This window comes from Pochonia chlamydosporia, chromosome 6 (genome assembly GCF_001653235.2).
Source record: "Pochonia chlamydosporia 170 chromosome 6, whole genome shotgun sequence".
In the NCBI taxonomy this organism is placed as follows: Eukaryota; Fungi; Ascomycota; class Sordariomycetes; order Hypocreales; family Clavicipitaceae; genus Pochonia; species Pochonia chlamydosporia.
In genome coordinates, this window is record NC_035795.1 from 1174301 (window position 1) to 1190020 (window position 15720).

General features: G+C 51.6%; 6 protein-coding genes across 6 annotated transcripts; 1 reads left to right on the forward strand and 5 right to left on the reverse strand.

The window, feature by feature from the left end:
• Positions 1–871: 871 nt before the first annotated feature.
• On the reverse strand, positions 872–2511 carry VFPPC_14556 (Met-10 protein; the record flags this gene model as incomplete). Its single annotated transcript, XM_018292324.1, has 5 exons — positions 872–1405; positions 1478–1896; positions 1956–2033; positions 2081–2182; positions 2256–2511. The coding sequence occupies 5 exons, from the start codon at positions 2509–2511 to the stop codon at positions 872–874; spliced, it is 1389 nt and encodes a 462-aa protein (XP_018140930.1).
• Positions 2512–4019: 1508 nt separating this feature from the next.
• On the reverse strand, positions 4020–5110 carry VFPPC_09205 (di-trans,poly-cis-decaprenylcistransferase; the record flags this gene model as incomplete). The annotated part of the gene is made up of 3 exons (XM_018287781.1): positions 4020–4498; positions 4557–4962; positions 5015–5110. The coding sequence occupies 3 exons, from the start codon at positions 5108–5110 to the stop codon at positions 4020–4022; spliced, it is 981 nt and encodes a 326-aa protein (XP_018140929.1).
• Positions 5111–5824: 714 nt separating this feature from the next.
• VFPPC_09204 (exocyst complex component Sec10) lies at positions 5825–8431 on the forward strand (the record flags this gene model as incomplete). The annotated part of the gene is made up of 2 exons (XM_018287780.1): positions 5825–6020; positions 6084–8431. 2 exons carry the CDS (start codon positions 5825–5827, stop codon positions 8429–8431), a joined length of 2544 nt encoding a protein of 847 aa, XP_018140928.1.
• A 233-nt stretch (positions 8432–8664) lies between these two features.
• VFPPC_09203 (dihydrouridine synthase 4-like protein) lies at positions 8665–9979 on the reverse strand (the record flags this gene model as incomplete). Its single annotated transcript, XM_018287779.1, has 5 exons — positions 8665–9238; positions 9291–9615; positions 9660–9762; positions 9811–9889; positions 9936–9979. The coding sequence occupies 5 exons, from the start codon at positions 9977–9979 to the stop codon at positions 8665–8667; spliced, it is 1125 nt and encodes a 374-aa protein (XP_018140927.1).
• Positions 9980–10372: 393 nt separating this feature from the next.
• VFPPC_09202 (IBR finger domain-containing protein) lies at positions 10373–12664 on the reverse strand (the record flags this gene model as incomplete). The annotated part of the gene is made up of 2 exons (XM_018287778.1): positions 10373–11834; positions 11901–12664. The coding sequence occupies 2 exons, from the start codon at positions 12662–12664 to the stop codon at positions 10373–10375; spliced, it is 2226 nt and encodes a 741-aa protein (XP_018140926.1).
• Positions 12665–13672: 1008 nt separating this feature from the next.
• On the reverse strand, positions 13673–14799 carry VFPPC_09201 (fumarylacetoacetate hydrolase; the record flags this gene model as incomplete). Its single annotated transcript, XM_018287777.1, has 4 exons — positions 13673–13715; positions 13770–13859; positions 13920–14020; positions 14083–14799. The coding sequence occupies 4 exons, from the start codon at positions 14797–14799 to the stop codon at positions 13673–13675; spliced, it is 951 nt and encodes a 316-aa protein (XP_018140925.1).
• Between the last annotated feature and the right edge of the window lie 921 nt (positions 14800–15720).

The window sequence follows — 15720 nt, forward strand, 5'->3', positions numbered from 1 at the left end:
CTCCAATCTGGGGGTGGTGATTGGGTCGATGGACGCATTTTTGGCCATGTTGCCCCAAGTGTCTTTCCTGCATGGCCGTTCTGTTGCTTGATCACAGCAGATGGCTGCCACGTTCATACGAGCATATGCTCATCCTTCAGTCCCTTCCATGACTGGCAGAAGCTACATTTAGAATCAAGGGTACGGGAGGGCGTGGCAGAGGAGAATTCAGAAATTTGCTATTGTGAAACTTTCCGAGCCATTCAGGTTCAATTGAAAGTTGACCGAGGGAGATGAGGATATACACACCCCGCAATAACCCCGTAGTTTTCTTGTTGTCGTGATCCTCCAAAGATCCTTCCATATCTCCAGCCAACCAACCGAATGGCGTAGCATTGTTGTCGTTTGTACTCACGGTTTCGTTTCTGCGCTACATGCGTCTCCTGTACCGGCCAGGCGGAGGGGTATTCTTAGTCTGCAACAGCTGAAGCACCAAGCACATTACACCTAAGGAAGAAAGAATATCCCTGAAACGGTAATTCGCGACTCAGCAACCGGTGTAACGGATGTTTCGGCAAATAAGATAGGCTCGCCATGGTCCACGAGATGCTTTCACGTCCTCTGCTGCCACAACAATGGTTTATCAACATGGGGACGACAGCTATAGCCCATCCGATGCATATTTCTCCGCAAGAGGCGGGTCTTGCCGAGACTCTTGTTCTCTCTCTTGCGATTGTTGTCTCTATTTCCCCTAACGCGGCTCGCTGATTTGCAATATCATCAAGCCAGGCTGGGTAAGTGGGAAAACTTTGACAGAAAGAACAAATAGGGAGGCGTGGTTGCGAGAAAACTCTTTTTTTATTTTCCCTCGCTGCCTTTTCTCTTTACCTTCTTAGTTCTCTTGTCCAGCGCGCGGCGAGAAAGCCACCTCAGGAGGTAGACGGAATGTTGCGCAGAACATGCGTTTTGCGGGGGCAACATCCCGAACCTCGTGGATAGCCACTTCGCCTGGCACTTCCGCATTGCCCGGCTTGAGCTGGACACCAATCTCGGCGTAGATGCGTTGGCAGATATCATCGAGGGGGGTTGCATCGTCCGCTTTGACGGCAAAGCAATGCGCATGGATCATGGGCAGCATAGTGTCTGTATGTGGCGTGAAAAGCTTTTCTTGGCCGTGATACAAGCCTTTAAAGTTGTGAAGGAATTCGAGGGCGGAAGCAGGCAAATTCATGACATAATGAGAAACGGTAGGGGGCACGGGAATGCGAACTGGCTCGGGCCGCTGTGATGGCGGAGCGCTACGCGACACTTTGGCGGGTTTGACGATGGCACAGTCTCCTCGTTGCGATGCTTCGAGCACCAGGTCGGCGGCCTGTTTAATGAAGTCATGGCCGTCTTGGTTGAAGGGTTTCACAAACTCGGTGACCTATCGACTCGTCAGTTTCGGGGGGGTTCGTTCACTCTGTTGACACCTTTCCTATGTTGGAGTAAACGCTACCTTGTTCCTCTTGATGATCTCGCTGAGATACTTGTAACTCTCTGGGTTCTTGTCGTTCGCCCACACAAAAACACCCTTCTTTCCCGCCGGAGCAGCAAAGGGTCCAATGCCGGCCATGACGTCGGCAACCACCTCACCGGGCTGAAACATGGCACACAGTCGGTGGTGTTCGAAACTCAGCTTTGTGTTCCAGTATACCTTGGAGTAGTCAAACTTGAACGAACAACCTGCCTCGCTGACTTCCACGAGCAAGTCATCTGGCCCTGCCAAAACCTCGTAACTGAATGTGCGGAACTCATTCTCCGTACCCACATCGTCCGTCTTATTGATGACGGTTCGGATATTGGGGTTCTTGTCGAGAATGACTTGAGCAATGACGTGCTTGTACGGGAGATATCTATCCCTGAGGTTCAGGTGTGCTGTTCCGCGTCAGCGAAGGACAATAGCATTCCACGTCTCCACGATCAATCTTACGAACCTACATGGCCAGCCGTGTTGAAGCCCACTGGAATCTCGACGTGAAGTTCCTCTGGCAGAATCGATCTCATAACGTCCACTGGAAAAGTTAGCTATCGCTCGACTTGAGATGACAGAAACACTCACGGTAACTCCACAACTCATACCCAATGGTCACATCAAACGGCACAATCTTCAGGTCTCCAATCTTGGTTGCCTCTTGCAATGCTGGACTCCAAGTCTCAGGGGCTACGACATTAGCTCATTCCCATGAGAACTCAACCCCGAGTCGGAAGATAGCATCCGTCTATAGAACACATACCAGAGGTTTTCAAGTCCGGCCGCAGAATCAGACACTTCCTCCCCACTCTCGCAAGCTCCTCATCTGGGTCCGCAGCAATGGGATCAAACTTGTTGATCGTGAAGACCTCATTCGTCTTGTCCAGTTGCTTCCTGTACTTGGCGATGAGCTTGTTATCGCGCACGCTCGCCGCAATAGTAGGCATTGTGCGCGAGAATAAGGTCCTGTCGAGGGTTTTGGCGGCCCTCGCAGCGGCAGGGGCTCTGAAGAGGTTCATTTCTAATTCTGTCCGTTTGCCCTGTCATTAGGTTAGAGATATTTTGTGGTTATAACAGGGGAGAGCGACTCATATATAAAAAGTGAGACAGGAGTCAGGGGTTATGTCTTTACCTCCATCGTATACCCGTGGTCTTATGATGATTTTTTTTTGTCACAACTCACTGATGCTGCATGAGGAGCAAGGCTGAGAAAAATTTGGGATGTCCTTGGTGCAGGGTAGGTGGAACGTGAGTCGGGATCCACTGGCTTTTGGCTGACGCGGGTGATGTCACCATTCAACTTACACGTCCATTGATATATGCTCGATCAACAACACCATGCAGAACTATAAATTCCAATGAGCTGTAATTGATCAAAATATATAGCGAAAGTTGTCTCGACGTTGAGCCGACGTTAGAATGGCGCAGAAACGAACCCTAGACGCCTTCTTCACAGCTCCCCCAAAACGACACAAACAAAACAACACTGAAGATGTAAGTCTCGTCCTCACAACGATCAACCCCAAAACTCATACCTAATGAAATACAGAACGGCCACTCAGAACATCCAACATATCCCTTCCCAATAGCCAATCTCCCAACCTCAGTATCAAGAGACATCTCCTCCCTCCCCGCCCGACCCGGCAAACCAATCAACGACCAGCCACACCTCGACTTACTCTACTTTGAGCCCTACATCCCGCCATACATATCCAAGCATCTCTTTGAATTCCTTCGATCAGAATTGCCTTTTTACAGGGTAGAATACGACATTAAACGCGGCGGCTACCAAACACACATCATCACACCACGGTACTTACTCCCGTATCTCACCCTCTATGCAAACTAACACCCACAGCTGGACAACGGTATTCGGCATCGACGACACATCCTACTTTGACAACGGCACTCCAACAGACAAATCTACCGGCATGAAAGCCAACGACAAACGCTACGATAGGTATCCACCTCGTCCTATCCCCCAATGTCTAGACACACTTCGGAAATCAACGGAAGCAGCGGCAGACTGCAAATTCAACTTCTGTCTGGTGAATTACTACGCTTCCGGCGCAGATAGCATATCCTTCCATAGCGATGACGAGAGATTTCTCGGTGCTGAGCCGGCAATTGTGTCGTTTTCACTGGGTGCCCGACGGGACTTTTTGATGAAGCATAAGCCGTGGGGGGAGATGGGTCAGACTACCAGGGGGGTGAAGTTGCCGCTGGGGAGTGGTGATATGGTTCTTATGAGGGGGGCGACGCAATCGAATTGGTTGCATTCTATACCTAAGAGAACGGGGAGGAATCAGGATGACGGGGGGAGGATTAACATCACGTTTCGGAGGGCGATGAATAAAGACGGGACGGAGAATTATTACAACTACAATGTTGGGACGGGGCCGGTATATCGCTGGGATAAGGGCAGTCGACAGATGGTGCTGTGGAAAAAGGACAAAAAGTAGCCATTATTGCTATGCTATGAATTGTGTCGGACTGTGCACAGGTTTACTATGTACGGATCTCTTCTTTATTTACCGTGACGCATCTGGGCGCGGGAAAATTGCCGGAGAGCCTTGAGGAATACTTGGTATCCAAATCCTTGGTTGTCCTTGAGGCAGAAAATCTCAGTGAGGCGGATCTGCCAGGGCGGATAGCCGGATAACTCGACGCTGGGACTGAAAAGAATCAGCAATTCAGGTTCAGGCATGATGCCCTCTGAGAGTTCTGCGTCAACAAGTTCCGTGGATATATCACGCGGTGAAATCTTGCCCCGTTGCGACATTTCAGCCAAGGTCCTGGTGAGGTCGACGATGGATTCCCTGCCGTCCTGGGCAGAAATGAGGTGCAGCTTCAGGTGGCCATGCTTGTCGCCCGCGAGGGTGGGCGATGAGAATGCGTCTTTGTGGGGGGACGTGAGGGAGAGACTTGGGTGTTGGCCGGCGAAGTAGAAGGTGAATTTCTGCATGACCGCTTCGTACACTCGGGGCATGTGTTTCTTCAGGATACCTGCTTTGTGCGTTAGTTGGACCTGTTGGACTGACGTGTAAGTAGAAGGAATGCGCACCAGTCTTTTCGTAAATCGAGAGCATGGGGAGTTCGGCGCTGGCGCACCAAGCTGCCAGCTCGGCAGTCTCTTCAATGAGGCGATCGAGATCGGCTTTGGGTCTTTGGTTCTCCTCGGCTTTCAGAATGGCGCTTAGGTGCTTTGGTTTTCGGCCAAGGTTCTCTACATCCCGTCGAATGTATTCCGGGGTGCCGTGGTGGTAGTACAGGACGGACGATATTTGGTAGCTGACGATGTGGATTGCTTGGCGGGTGCGGATGTACAGCGAGAACAGGCTGTGCATGACGGCAAACACAAGCACGTAGAGCTGGTTCTTGAGGAATCTTCTAACGCCGAGTCGTGACCGACGCTGGGATTGCTTGGACGCTGCGACGGTTGGGATTTCGTTTGGGTGAGGAAGGTTCGCCTGACATGTGTTAGCAACGTGGAAGATGTATGTCAGGGACAAGAAGACGCACCCTGATGAGTCTCTCTTGTTCTTTCCGGCTGAGAAACTTGTGATCTGTGGCATCGTCGGCTCTGTAGGCCGCGCGGTCGCGGGAGGACACGGGCATTGTGATGTGGTTGTGGTTGTGGTTCTTGAGGAGGAATGCGAAATACTGGTAATGAAATTATCGGCGAGAAAGGAAAGGAAGGCCGCAAGTTGTCGCTGTGAAATAAGAAGGCAAGAATAGGTAGGGAACAAAGAGAAGGAAAGGAAATGTACAAGTCGTTGCGAGAGAGGCGGTGGGTTGTTAAATGAAATGACGAAGACGTGGCAGCATGGCGAGGTGATGTTAGTGTTCAAATGCTTCTTTTCCGTCTGGTCTGGTCTGGTTTGGTCAGATCTGGTCTTGACTCTTGACTGGTTGCACGCTGCAAGGCTTGTACGAGGCAAGGCTGCTGCAGACTTGGCAGCTGTCGAATTGCGCATGTGCTTCGTGGTCCAGCTGTGGCGCAGTCTCTGCTTTTGGTGAATTGCTGGTGGTCCTTTGCGGGGCTGAAAGTGGCTCGGTTCTGGGACGTGGGACCAGGAACCTGGAACAGGGGACATTGAGATGGAGCGTGGAGCTTGGAGTCTGGCAACATTAAAGCATCAACCCAGTTGTTGCATAAGATATCGGGTACCTCGTCTGCCAAGCGAAGCAATCAACTACATCCCCACGATACCTCAACGAAAGCAAATCCTGATTCTGGACAGTTGAGGCTTGCGCAGCTACTCCAACAACAATCCTCTCGGCACATACACATGTCGTCTGCTGGCTGACCTTGCAATCGCCGCTCTCGCCATGGAGCGGAACAGTGCGGTGCCAAAGAGTCTGTTTCCCAAAGGACCTAGTTTCACTTTGGACAACTTCTCCAACAAGGACTTTATCGTTCGCGACTTTGTCGACAGTCTAGCAGAAAGCGCTGTTCCCGCCAATCGCCGTTCAGGCCCAGCCGCGGCCGCATTCGACCCAAAGCCCTTGATTCGAACATTTGAAAGTACGGCGTCAAATACCAGAAGCCCTCCCTCCAACTGCCACTACTAACAATTGCCATCAACAGATGCCTTGTCGCAGCTAGCTTTGCTTGGCGACGAGCTCCAAGAGAAGGAGTCCGAAATCCTGTCCCAAGTGCGTCGCGCCGAGATCCAGCATGATCAAACACTCGATACCCTTGGTCGTACACTCGACCAAACCATGACCTCCTTCGAAGCACTTGATGGATCACTCGGTCAGAACAGCGCCAGCAATGCTCCAGAAACTAGCGGCCGGTCCGACGGTGGAGGAAACGTGGCTGTTCAAATCGGAGAAAAGCTGGAGGAGCTTGATCGCAAGCGACGCCGAGCCCAGGATGCCATGTTTTTGATTCAGTGCTGGACAGAGCTGAGCGAATCTGGAGTCTTGTCCTTCTTGGAAGATATTAGACTTCAGGGAGGATCCGAGAACAAGATTAGATGCGCAGTCATTGCACGCCAATTGATGAGAATGAGCCAGCAGCTTGACCCGGCGTCTTGGGGGACTTCTACTAGTCAGCGCAATAGCTCTACAGTGAGTGGTCAAAATGGGGACGCCAAATCACACAACACGCGCGAGATTCTCGAAAAGTTTTGCGAATCCTTGGAGCAGGACCTGCTGGAACAGTTCAACAATAGCTACCGACATCAAAACTTTGATGACATGATGGAGTGCTCCAAAGTCTTGCATGACTTTAACGGTGGTGCCAGCGTTATTGCCATCTTTGTCAATCAACATCAGTTCTTTATAGACCGGGATCAGTTGAACGACGAGGCCATTGCCGACGGGGAGACGTGGGAAATTCTGGCGGATCCAGATTCAGACCCGCCTGGCGTCGATCCAGGGCTGCAATCTCTCGTTGATGAGGTCAAGATTGTCATGCAAGAAGAGTCTTTTATCATTAAGCGGGCATTTCCATATTACGAGACGGTTCTCATCAAGTTTATCCAACGAGTATTCCAGCAGTCTATTCAGCAGAGACTGGAAAAGGTGCTCGACAAAGCCGAGACGGTGTCTACTCTTGCCTTTTTGAGATCATTACATTCTTCAAGAAGTTACATTAGCTCTCTGGTGGAGGACTTGAAAACGCACGGTCTTACAGAACACCCCGATGCCTGCTCGGGACAGATCTCGCAGACGCTAGACCAACAGATGGACGAGCTGTTTATTCCATATCTCGTGGGAAGCTCTTATATCGAGCGAGAGCGCAAGTCGCTCGAGGAAATGTACAGCTCCCTGCTGTTCAAGTTCACAATGTATCATTCACGGAGAAAAAAAGCACCGCAGGGGTTCATGGCCTCATTAGCCCAACAGGGCACCCAATTCATCGCCTCGGCCAAGGACGCGTACCTGGACAGACTGGACTCTTCAGATCTCACGCCGACACAGAAGCGAATCATGTTGCGAGTCGCCGGTATTAAGGATAAAGACAACAAGAACGAGATTGAGCTCTCGGATGAAGACGGTGCCCTGAGCGTCACCAACGCAAAGCGCATGCTTAAGTGGCTTGCGGAAAGCGTCCAACGAACCCTGGAGCTGGGCTCCCAAGCCGAGACACCAAGGGACGTCAACACCCTTCTCCAGCTCTTGCTCACCAACATGGGCCAATTGTATGTGCAGACTGCTCTCGAAGCCGCTCACCTCCAGGCCACGTTGGTGGAAAACTCCAAGACGGAACCCGACCTGTCGTTTTTGCCCACGATCCGACCCGCGGTGACCATATCCGCCATTATGGACAGATTCATCACCATTGTCCTAATCCGCCTAGCGGAATCCAACACCACCGTCAGAAAGAGCATGGAAGCCCAGCGCAACATGGCCATCGACGCCATCGAAAAGAAGACCAACGCCGTCATGAAAATATCCATCGACGTCATCACCAACTGGGTCACCAAATCGCTCGGCTCCCAAAAGAAGACCGACTTTCGCCCCAAGGGCGCCGAGCTCGAATTCCTCCAAACACCCACGTGTCTCAACATTTGCAAATTCCTCGGCCGCTCCGCCAAGGAGGCGAACCTCGCCATCGACGGGCTCAACGCCGAGAAATTCTACAGCGAGCTCGCGCTCTCGATTCACGAACTCCTCTTTGACCACTTCAAGAAGTTTCAGGTCAATGCGACGGGGGGGCTGATGGTCACGCAGGATATTGCAAAGTATGTGTCTGTGATGCGGGACTGGCCGCTTGCCAGGGACGTTTCGGTCATGGTTGAACTTCTTACGGAGATTGGGTCGCTGTTCATCGTGGGTCCGGAGGCGCTGTGGGAGAAGGTCAGGACGTTGGCGCCGGGGCAGAGTGGTGGGAGGGGGAAGTTGTTTAAGGGGGATTTCAGGGCGTTTGTTCAGAGGAGAGATGATTCGGGGTCGGTGGGCATACAGAGTATTTTGGCGGGGTTGTGAGCAGACGAGACGAGTGGAAATAGTTGTAGTTGTAGGTGCATTGGTAGTTATGAGGAACGTGTCACGAAGTTCAAGTGCCGCAAATCTATATCATTCAGTCATTATCGTCTATATCCAACATCTACGTCCGTATAAACAACCCATCTATCATTCCATTTCCAACCTCACAAACAACCATAATCTCATATTCGTTCCACCTCATTCATAAACCATTCATCTTATCTATTCCCACATCACAAATCCCTCCTCATAACCCTCCCCATCCTCTCCTCCATCTTCCCGTCCAAAAAATCCACCAACTCAACCATACTCCCACAGCCATTCAACTCCCCCCTCTCCCTCTTACTCAACAGCGCCCCCTTCTCCGACCCCATCCCCGGCCCCGTCATCTCCTGCACATGATGCAGCGCCAACTTAAACGGCAGCGGCGCCCTCGCCACCTTGCACATGAGCGTTTCGACCGCCTCCCACGGACAGGCGGCGTATCCCGCAAACAAGGCTGGGTTGGTGAGCAGACCGCGCGCGGACATGAAGCCTGATAGGTGCGTCGTGCTGGGTCTAGGCGTGTCTTTGGCAGTGAACGTGTCGGCTTTGGTGTGCCGTAGCGGAAGGGTAGATAGGTCGAATACATCGCCGGATAGGAGGAGCGGCAAGGTAGATGAGTACTTTTCTGTGAGGATCTCCAGGGCTTCGGTGAAGATGGGTGTCGTGGAGGGTGTGTGGCGTGTGCGTGGGTGGATGGTCACCCAGTCGACGTTGCGGGCTTGAGGGTGTCCTATGACTGTGTCGAGGAAGTCGATTGTTTTTCTGGCTTTGTTAATGTACTCACTGGTGAGGGGGCAGTGTACATAGTATATACCTTAAATCGTGGTGCACTCGTATCTTGACGCTTACACTCCGCCCTTTCGGATTCTCCATGTCGCTCTCCAAACCGACTGCCCACCCGTCTTGTCGTAGCCGCTCTCTCGTCTCCGTCACCATGTCCCGCACCAGGGCTCTCTGATCCATCAGTGCTGCTCCGAGAGTTTCTGCGCACGCCCATGCCTGTGGACATCCACAGTTAAGATCTACACCTGATACGAAGGGTGCGGCGAGGGACGACGCCCGCGCCAGTTCGAGGGGGATGTTGGCGCCGAACTGGAGAATCGTAGGCGGTTGAGGGTGGGAAGTTGATATCGTGAGATCTGGGATGTTAGTTGATGTCGCAAAAATGAGATGGGAGTCGTACCGCTGTCGCGAGCGAATTCGTTGCGGTTGAATTCTTTGGCGAGAATCATGGGCGTCCAGCATAGATCTGTGCCGTACTGGTGGACGGTTTGGCGGAAGGCGAGCTGTGGGAGTTAGTATGCTGGGTTTGTGAGTGTGGGAAGGGAAAGTACCTTGCTGTAGCGGACCATGGGTGCGCAGGCGTATACGAATTTATCTTGTTTTCTGGCAGCGTCGAATATTTTGAGAGGACTGAGTGGTTAGTAGGAACTGGAGTGAGGTTTGGTGGGAGACGTACTGTGGCGTTGGGCCGGGGGATAATGAGTCCCCTGAGATGGCCATGTTGGCGTTTCGACTTTTTATATGTTTGCTTTGGGTGAGAGGGATGAATGGTGGTTGGGTTATGGTATCATGGTGAGATGAGACGGGTGTTGAAGATGTGAAGTTGAGTCAAAAGTTTGATGCGCTAAAGCGGGACCCGATGTTCATGACTTATACGCAGCGCCACTGAGGTACCATACGATGAGGAACAGCCAGAACAATTTCTATAGACGATTGTATTTGTTTATCATGAATTCAAGTCTATGTAGTACTATACAGCAAGGAACCAATTTATGCACCGCCATGTCATGAAAGCAGAAACCACCATACACCGCCAACCATCACCACCACCACCATCACCACCATCACCACCATCACCACCATCATCATCATCATCATCATCATCATCACAACTCAAACACATCCTTCGCACTCCTGCTCATGCTCTCCCTCTCTCGCAAACAAACTATCCGCATCCCCCTCCATCTCCGAAACCTCCCAACTCCCAAGCAACCTCTCCCTCTCCCAAACCACCTCCCGCAACCACTTCTTCTCCGCCACCATCCTCCTCGTCAGCTCGGTCTCCCGCTCATCATACCCATCCTTCAGCCTCTCCTTCTGGCTATACATGACCTCCTCCTTCATGGTCCGTTCGTCCTCCAACTTGCCTTTATAAACCCCAATCTGCTCATCCTTCCACTTCTGCCACGCCCTGTGGCCCTGGTCCATCTTCTTCCTCAGCGGGAACATGGCGCGTTCGATTTCCGCCTCGCCATCGGGTCTCCCTCCCCAGAAGTCCTGCAGCTGTTCCAGATACTGCTGCTCTAGTTTGCGTTCTTGCGCAACCCGGGTGGCGTACTCGCGCTTGAATCTCTCTTCGCGGACGGCAACCCTTTGCGAGAGTTGGTTCGTCAGCTCGAGGCGTTGCATCTCATGACGCTCCGCGAGGTTCAACTTCATCGCATCGGCTTCTTGGAGGAGACCCGTCGCACAATCTTCCTGGTACGACTCTAGCATAACCTGCTGAAGTTCATGAAGCTCGTTGAGTCGAAGACGAAGTTCTTCAAACTTGGACTCGACTTCCTTGCGGCGAATACTTTCAAGACGAATCCGCTCCTTGATCTGACGCTGCCACCGCTCCTCTTCAAGCCTAGCCTGCTCAAGACGTTCGAGTTCTGCACGCGCTGCTTCCTCACGCTCGAATTCTTCTATTTGCGCCAGGATAGCCCGCAGCTCCTCTGCCTCAGTCTGCTCCTTGAAGCGTTTCTGCTCGCGCCGCGTATCGGCCGCCTCCTTCAGCGCATACAGCTGCTGCATTGTGCAGCGGCACGTTTTCCAGCGCAGCCCGCAGACGTAGCAGAACTCAGTGCCGCATCGACACGTCATGTGCTGGCAGGCTTCTCTGTGCTCAACCAAGGCGTGGCAGTTGAAGCAGCGCTTCCAGCCTTCCTCCTCGGCGAGCATGTTGGTGAGATTCATGTCGTAGTCTTGCGGGCAGTCTTCATTACCGTGTGAGGGACCGCGGCAGATCGTGCAGGTTACGTGGCCGCGCTCACATTTTCCCTGCCGCTTGTTGAGTTTGATGTTTTTGGGCCGGATCCAGACGCCGCACCCGGGCTGGCTGCAGTAGACGCGTTCTGTCATGGGGAGGTCCCACTCGGAGGAGCGTTCTTGGAACGTCTTTTTTAGGTCTTCGGGGATGTGTTTGAGGATGAGGCGGAAGGGGATTTGGTTGAGGCAGCATTTGGGCGGCCATTGTTGTTCGTTTTGTGTGGCGGCGGTGACGAGGCGGACGAAGCAGTCTTTGCAGTAGCTGTGGCAGGTTACCTTGACGGCATCTTTTACGAGGACATCGTCGAGACAGGAGACGCATTCGCTAGATATTGTTAGTTGGCTTGGTTTGACATGCCACGAAAAGGCTGCAATAAACAAGATGACTTACACTTCTGGCTCTAGCTTTGGAACATCAGCATCCTTGATGAAGCCCGATTTCCTCAGCGCCATCACCGTCTCCTGCGTCTTGGAATCCGTATTCGCGATATTCACCTTGCTCAGTCTCGCCTCGAGTTTCTGTCTAAGTGCCTCTCTCGCACCCCCCGCCGCACTACTCTCTCCCTCGTCATTCATCCTGTGAAATAATCTCCGAATCGCAAATCTCCTTCGTCCCACGTCCTTCAAAACAGTTACCTCGGTCGCTTTCCCCGCCGAGGTAACAGACACGGTATGAAAGTGAGCCAGATTCGCGCCGTTGAGAATCTCCGTCGGCGAAGCATCTGGCTCTATCGGCTTCTCTGGCGGTATGATGATGGGGAGATACGGTTCGGGGGATTTGCCATTCCTGCGAGCTTCCTCCTCGGCGGCCAGACGCCGCTCGTCTTCAAGCTGCTTCTGACGATCCTCTTCGGCGATTCGACTTTTCACATTATCGATGGAAGCTGATATAATGTCTAGGAGGATGATGGACGTGACGTTTGGTGCTTTGCGCAGCACAGCCGGTGGTTCATACTTGTGCCAGTCAATGTCGCCGAGGCAAATGTCCGACATGTCATCCTTTGACCACGGGGTGGCGTGGTCTTTGCCTCGCCACTCATCTTGTAGTACTTGGAGGGTTTCGAAGGGATTGTGATATAGTTCGGATAGATCTTCGTCGCCAAAGGAGCCCGGCATGGGACGATGAATGTCGTCCATGAGTGTAGTGGCGTTCATGCTTCCACAGGAGTGTTCTAGTGTTTCGATATCGACATGTGCACACGGCAGGAACGTGTAAATGGTAGAGGTGTCTCAAAATAGCTTCAACGGGCAGAGCACCCCCATTTCTTGATTGGAGTTACCACGATTTCAAATGGTGGTTGTGACGAGTTCAAAAACGTCTGTCCGACTTTACATATTTAGATGGCAATAGCCAGCCACCAACAGCTGCCAGCTGCCAGCTTATCAGTCAGTCACATTTTTTCCTTTTATCCTGTATGCGCCCCTTCCATGGATGGCGTCGTGAGGCTGCATATCGGAGAGCCGCAGCCATGGCCATGCTAGGACTAGACATGACTGTTTGGCATTCGCAGGACCAGCCAGAACACTTGACACTTGATAGCGAGGCTGCTTAGGCTGCCGAAATCAGCCTACATTGGCTTGGCTCCCTAGCTTGGAAACCCGTATGTGCTTGTACACTTTGGCGACTTGCACGTGGAGGCTGCGAACTGGTGGTGATGGACGTCAGAGATGGGTCAATGATCAATGATGGGCGGACCATGCCACATGCATGCAACCGGGGGAACTCGAGGTGGAGACGATCAATTGATTATGGCAGAGCTGAACCTCTAGCGCCACTCTGAGCCACCCAGGCTTGCAGGTTAGGCGGCTGTCTTTTGCACTTTGCTGGCTCGGTCTGTTTCCCTCTTGTCATATTCCAAGGTTTGGTCTCTTGGGAGATTGACCCAGTGCCTGTCAAGTGCCTTTCTAGCGTTGTTCGGGGGCTGTGCTGCTTGCTGGCCTGAAAATAGCACCGTCTAGCAGCCACATGTGTTCAATGTTGGGTGAACTGCTAGCCTGGTCTTGTTTCTCACGGCAGGCAATGTCAGAGTATCCCTGATGTCTGGTAGGAAATGTCGTGGTTGTTTTTCACCTTGGCAAAAACAGGTGGTGGACATGGACAAAATCCTCCGAATGCTATCATAAGGAACCAGAATTTGTGCATTTATCACTTCTATCATTGATCTACAGCTTTGCTTCGTGCTTGGCAAACTCCACAATGTTGGTGCTGTATTTCTTTGTTAGCAGACGCACTTCACCACAAGTTGTCGTTTCAACTTACCAGGTTCCAACTTGCTCCAAGCCAACCTCAACAACATCCCCATCCTTGAGCCAAACTTGCGGATTTCGCCCCATACCGACACCAGCTGGTCTATTTATGTGTCAGATCAAGCCGTCAGAAAACATCGAGGACAAGCACAAAACCACTCACGTTCCAGTAAAGATGACATCTCCTGGCATCAAAGTGACGCCACGACTCAGCAACGAAACCGTTTGCTTCACTCCAAAGATCAAATTCGCAGTTGACCCATTCTGGCGATTTCGTCAGCAATTTCATATCGTGAAATGTTACCTGCACATTTGACAAGACAAACCTGGCGGACTTCACCATTGACCTTGGTCCAAATCTTCAGCTGTTGAGGATCCTTAATCACATTCGTAGTAACAATACCTGGACCATAAGGAGCCCAGCCGTCGAATCCCTTGCCGTGTGACCACTGCGTTCCTCCTCGCTTGATCTGCCAGTCTCGATGAGATACATCGTTTCCGACAGAGTATCCAAGAACATGGTCGAGGGCGTCAGCTTCAGAAACATCGTTGGCTCTCTTCCCAATGATGATGACGAGCTCGCATTCATAGTCAAGTCCAGTGCCTTCCTGAGCGACGTGCGGGACGGGAATAGCATCAGATGGTCCTGAAAGAGCCGTGGCAGGCTTGTAGAAGAGGACTGGATACTGAGGCTGAGGCATGTTTGTCTCCTTGGCGTGGTCTGCGTAGTTTAGGCCTAGACATCTCACCGTCTTGACTTGAGCTGGGTCTAGTGGCGGTAGAAGTAGGCGGACATCGGCGACTTGGTCTGTTACTTGGTGCTGTCCGAATATGTCACCAGTGATTACGCGGGCCCGTTTCGTCTTTGCAATATCTGTGACGCCCTTGGGTAGAATGGCGTCGCCGTAGTATGTGCGGCCATCTCTGGCGAGGAAGCGAATAAGGCGCTGTTGTTGAGTGTGAGAGCGATGTCGGGCGAGAGTATGTGGCTTGCGCGGATTCTGGGAGAGGATGGGATGTGGACTTACTGAAAAGGCAGGCATTTTATTTTATTTCCCTGTAACTATATATAAATTAATCTTTGGGTTGGGAGGACGTGTTAAAAGGAATAATGCCAACTTGTGTTGGGAATTGGCTGCTATTTAACGATATGGAAGTTGATTTAGCCGGACAAACGGTACGTGGGGGTTGGACCATGGAAGATTGTGTGTGGATAGGTGAATGGATAGATGGATTGATTATCAATGATGATTTGAAGCTGGACCGTTACCTCCACAAAGGTTCAAATAGTCGTTGGTACTTTATTCAGCACATTGATGTCCTGTAGACTCTGGTAAGTCATATAAAACAAGCAATCGATTAAGCGCATAATTTCATCTTCCGTCGGATGTTACCTCAATACCATATCTTCATCCAAATAATGTTGTTCACATCAAATCAAACATCCTCTCATAACACCAACTCCCTGGGATTCGTGGGAAAATGCTGTGGAGCGAAGCAGCTTCGGGAGACAATGCCGCGAAGGTACGTACCTGTAACTTCCGAGCTCCCCATTGGCCAGACGCACCTCGGAGTGCATCCTCAAAGCATTGAGCTCGGCTTTATCAATTTCTCTTCCTCAAATCACATCGCCATCAACATCACATGAGCAACCTCTTCGACCACTAAAATGCGTCTCTCCGGTCTTCAAAAAGAAGTACTGGCTCTATATCGCAATTGCCTGCGTGAGAGCCGCAAGAAGCCCGCTGTAGGTTTTGTCCATCAACCACCGAAGCTTTCATGAGCTTTTGCAGCTGACAGACGAAAAGAGCACCCGACCTCACTTTGAGCAATTTGCCAGGTATGCACGCTGCAAAACTTAGTTCTACAATCCTCAAAAGATATTCTAACACTTTGTCGAGCTTAGAACCGAATTTGCTCGCAATTTAAAGGTCGACAAGCGTGACTTTGCGGCAATTGAATTT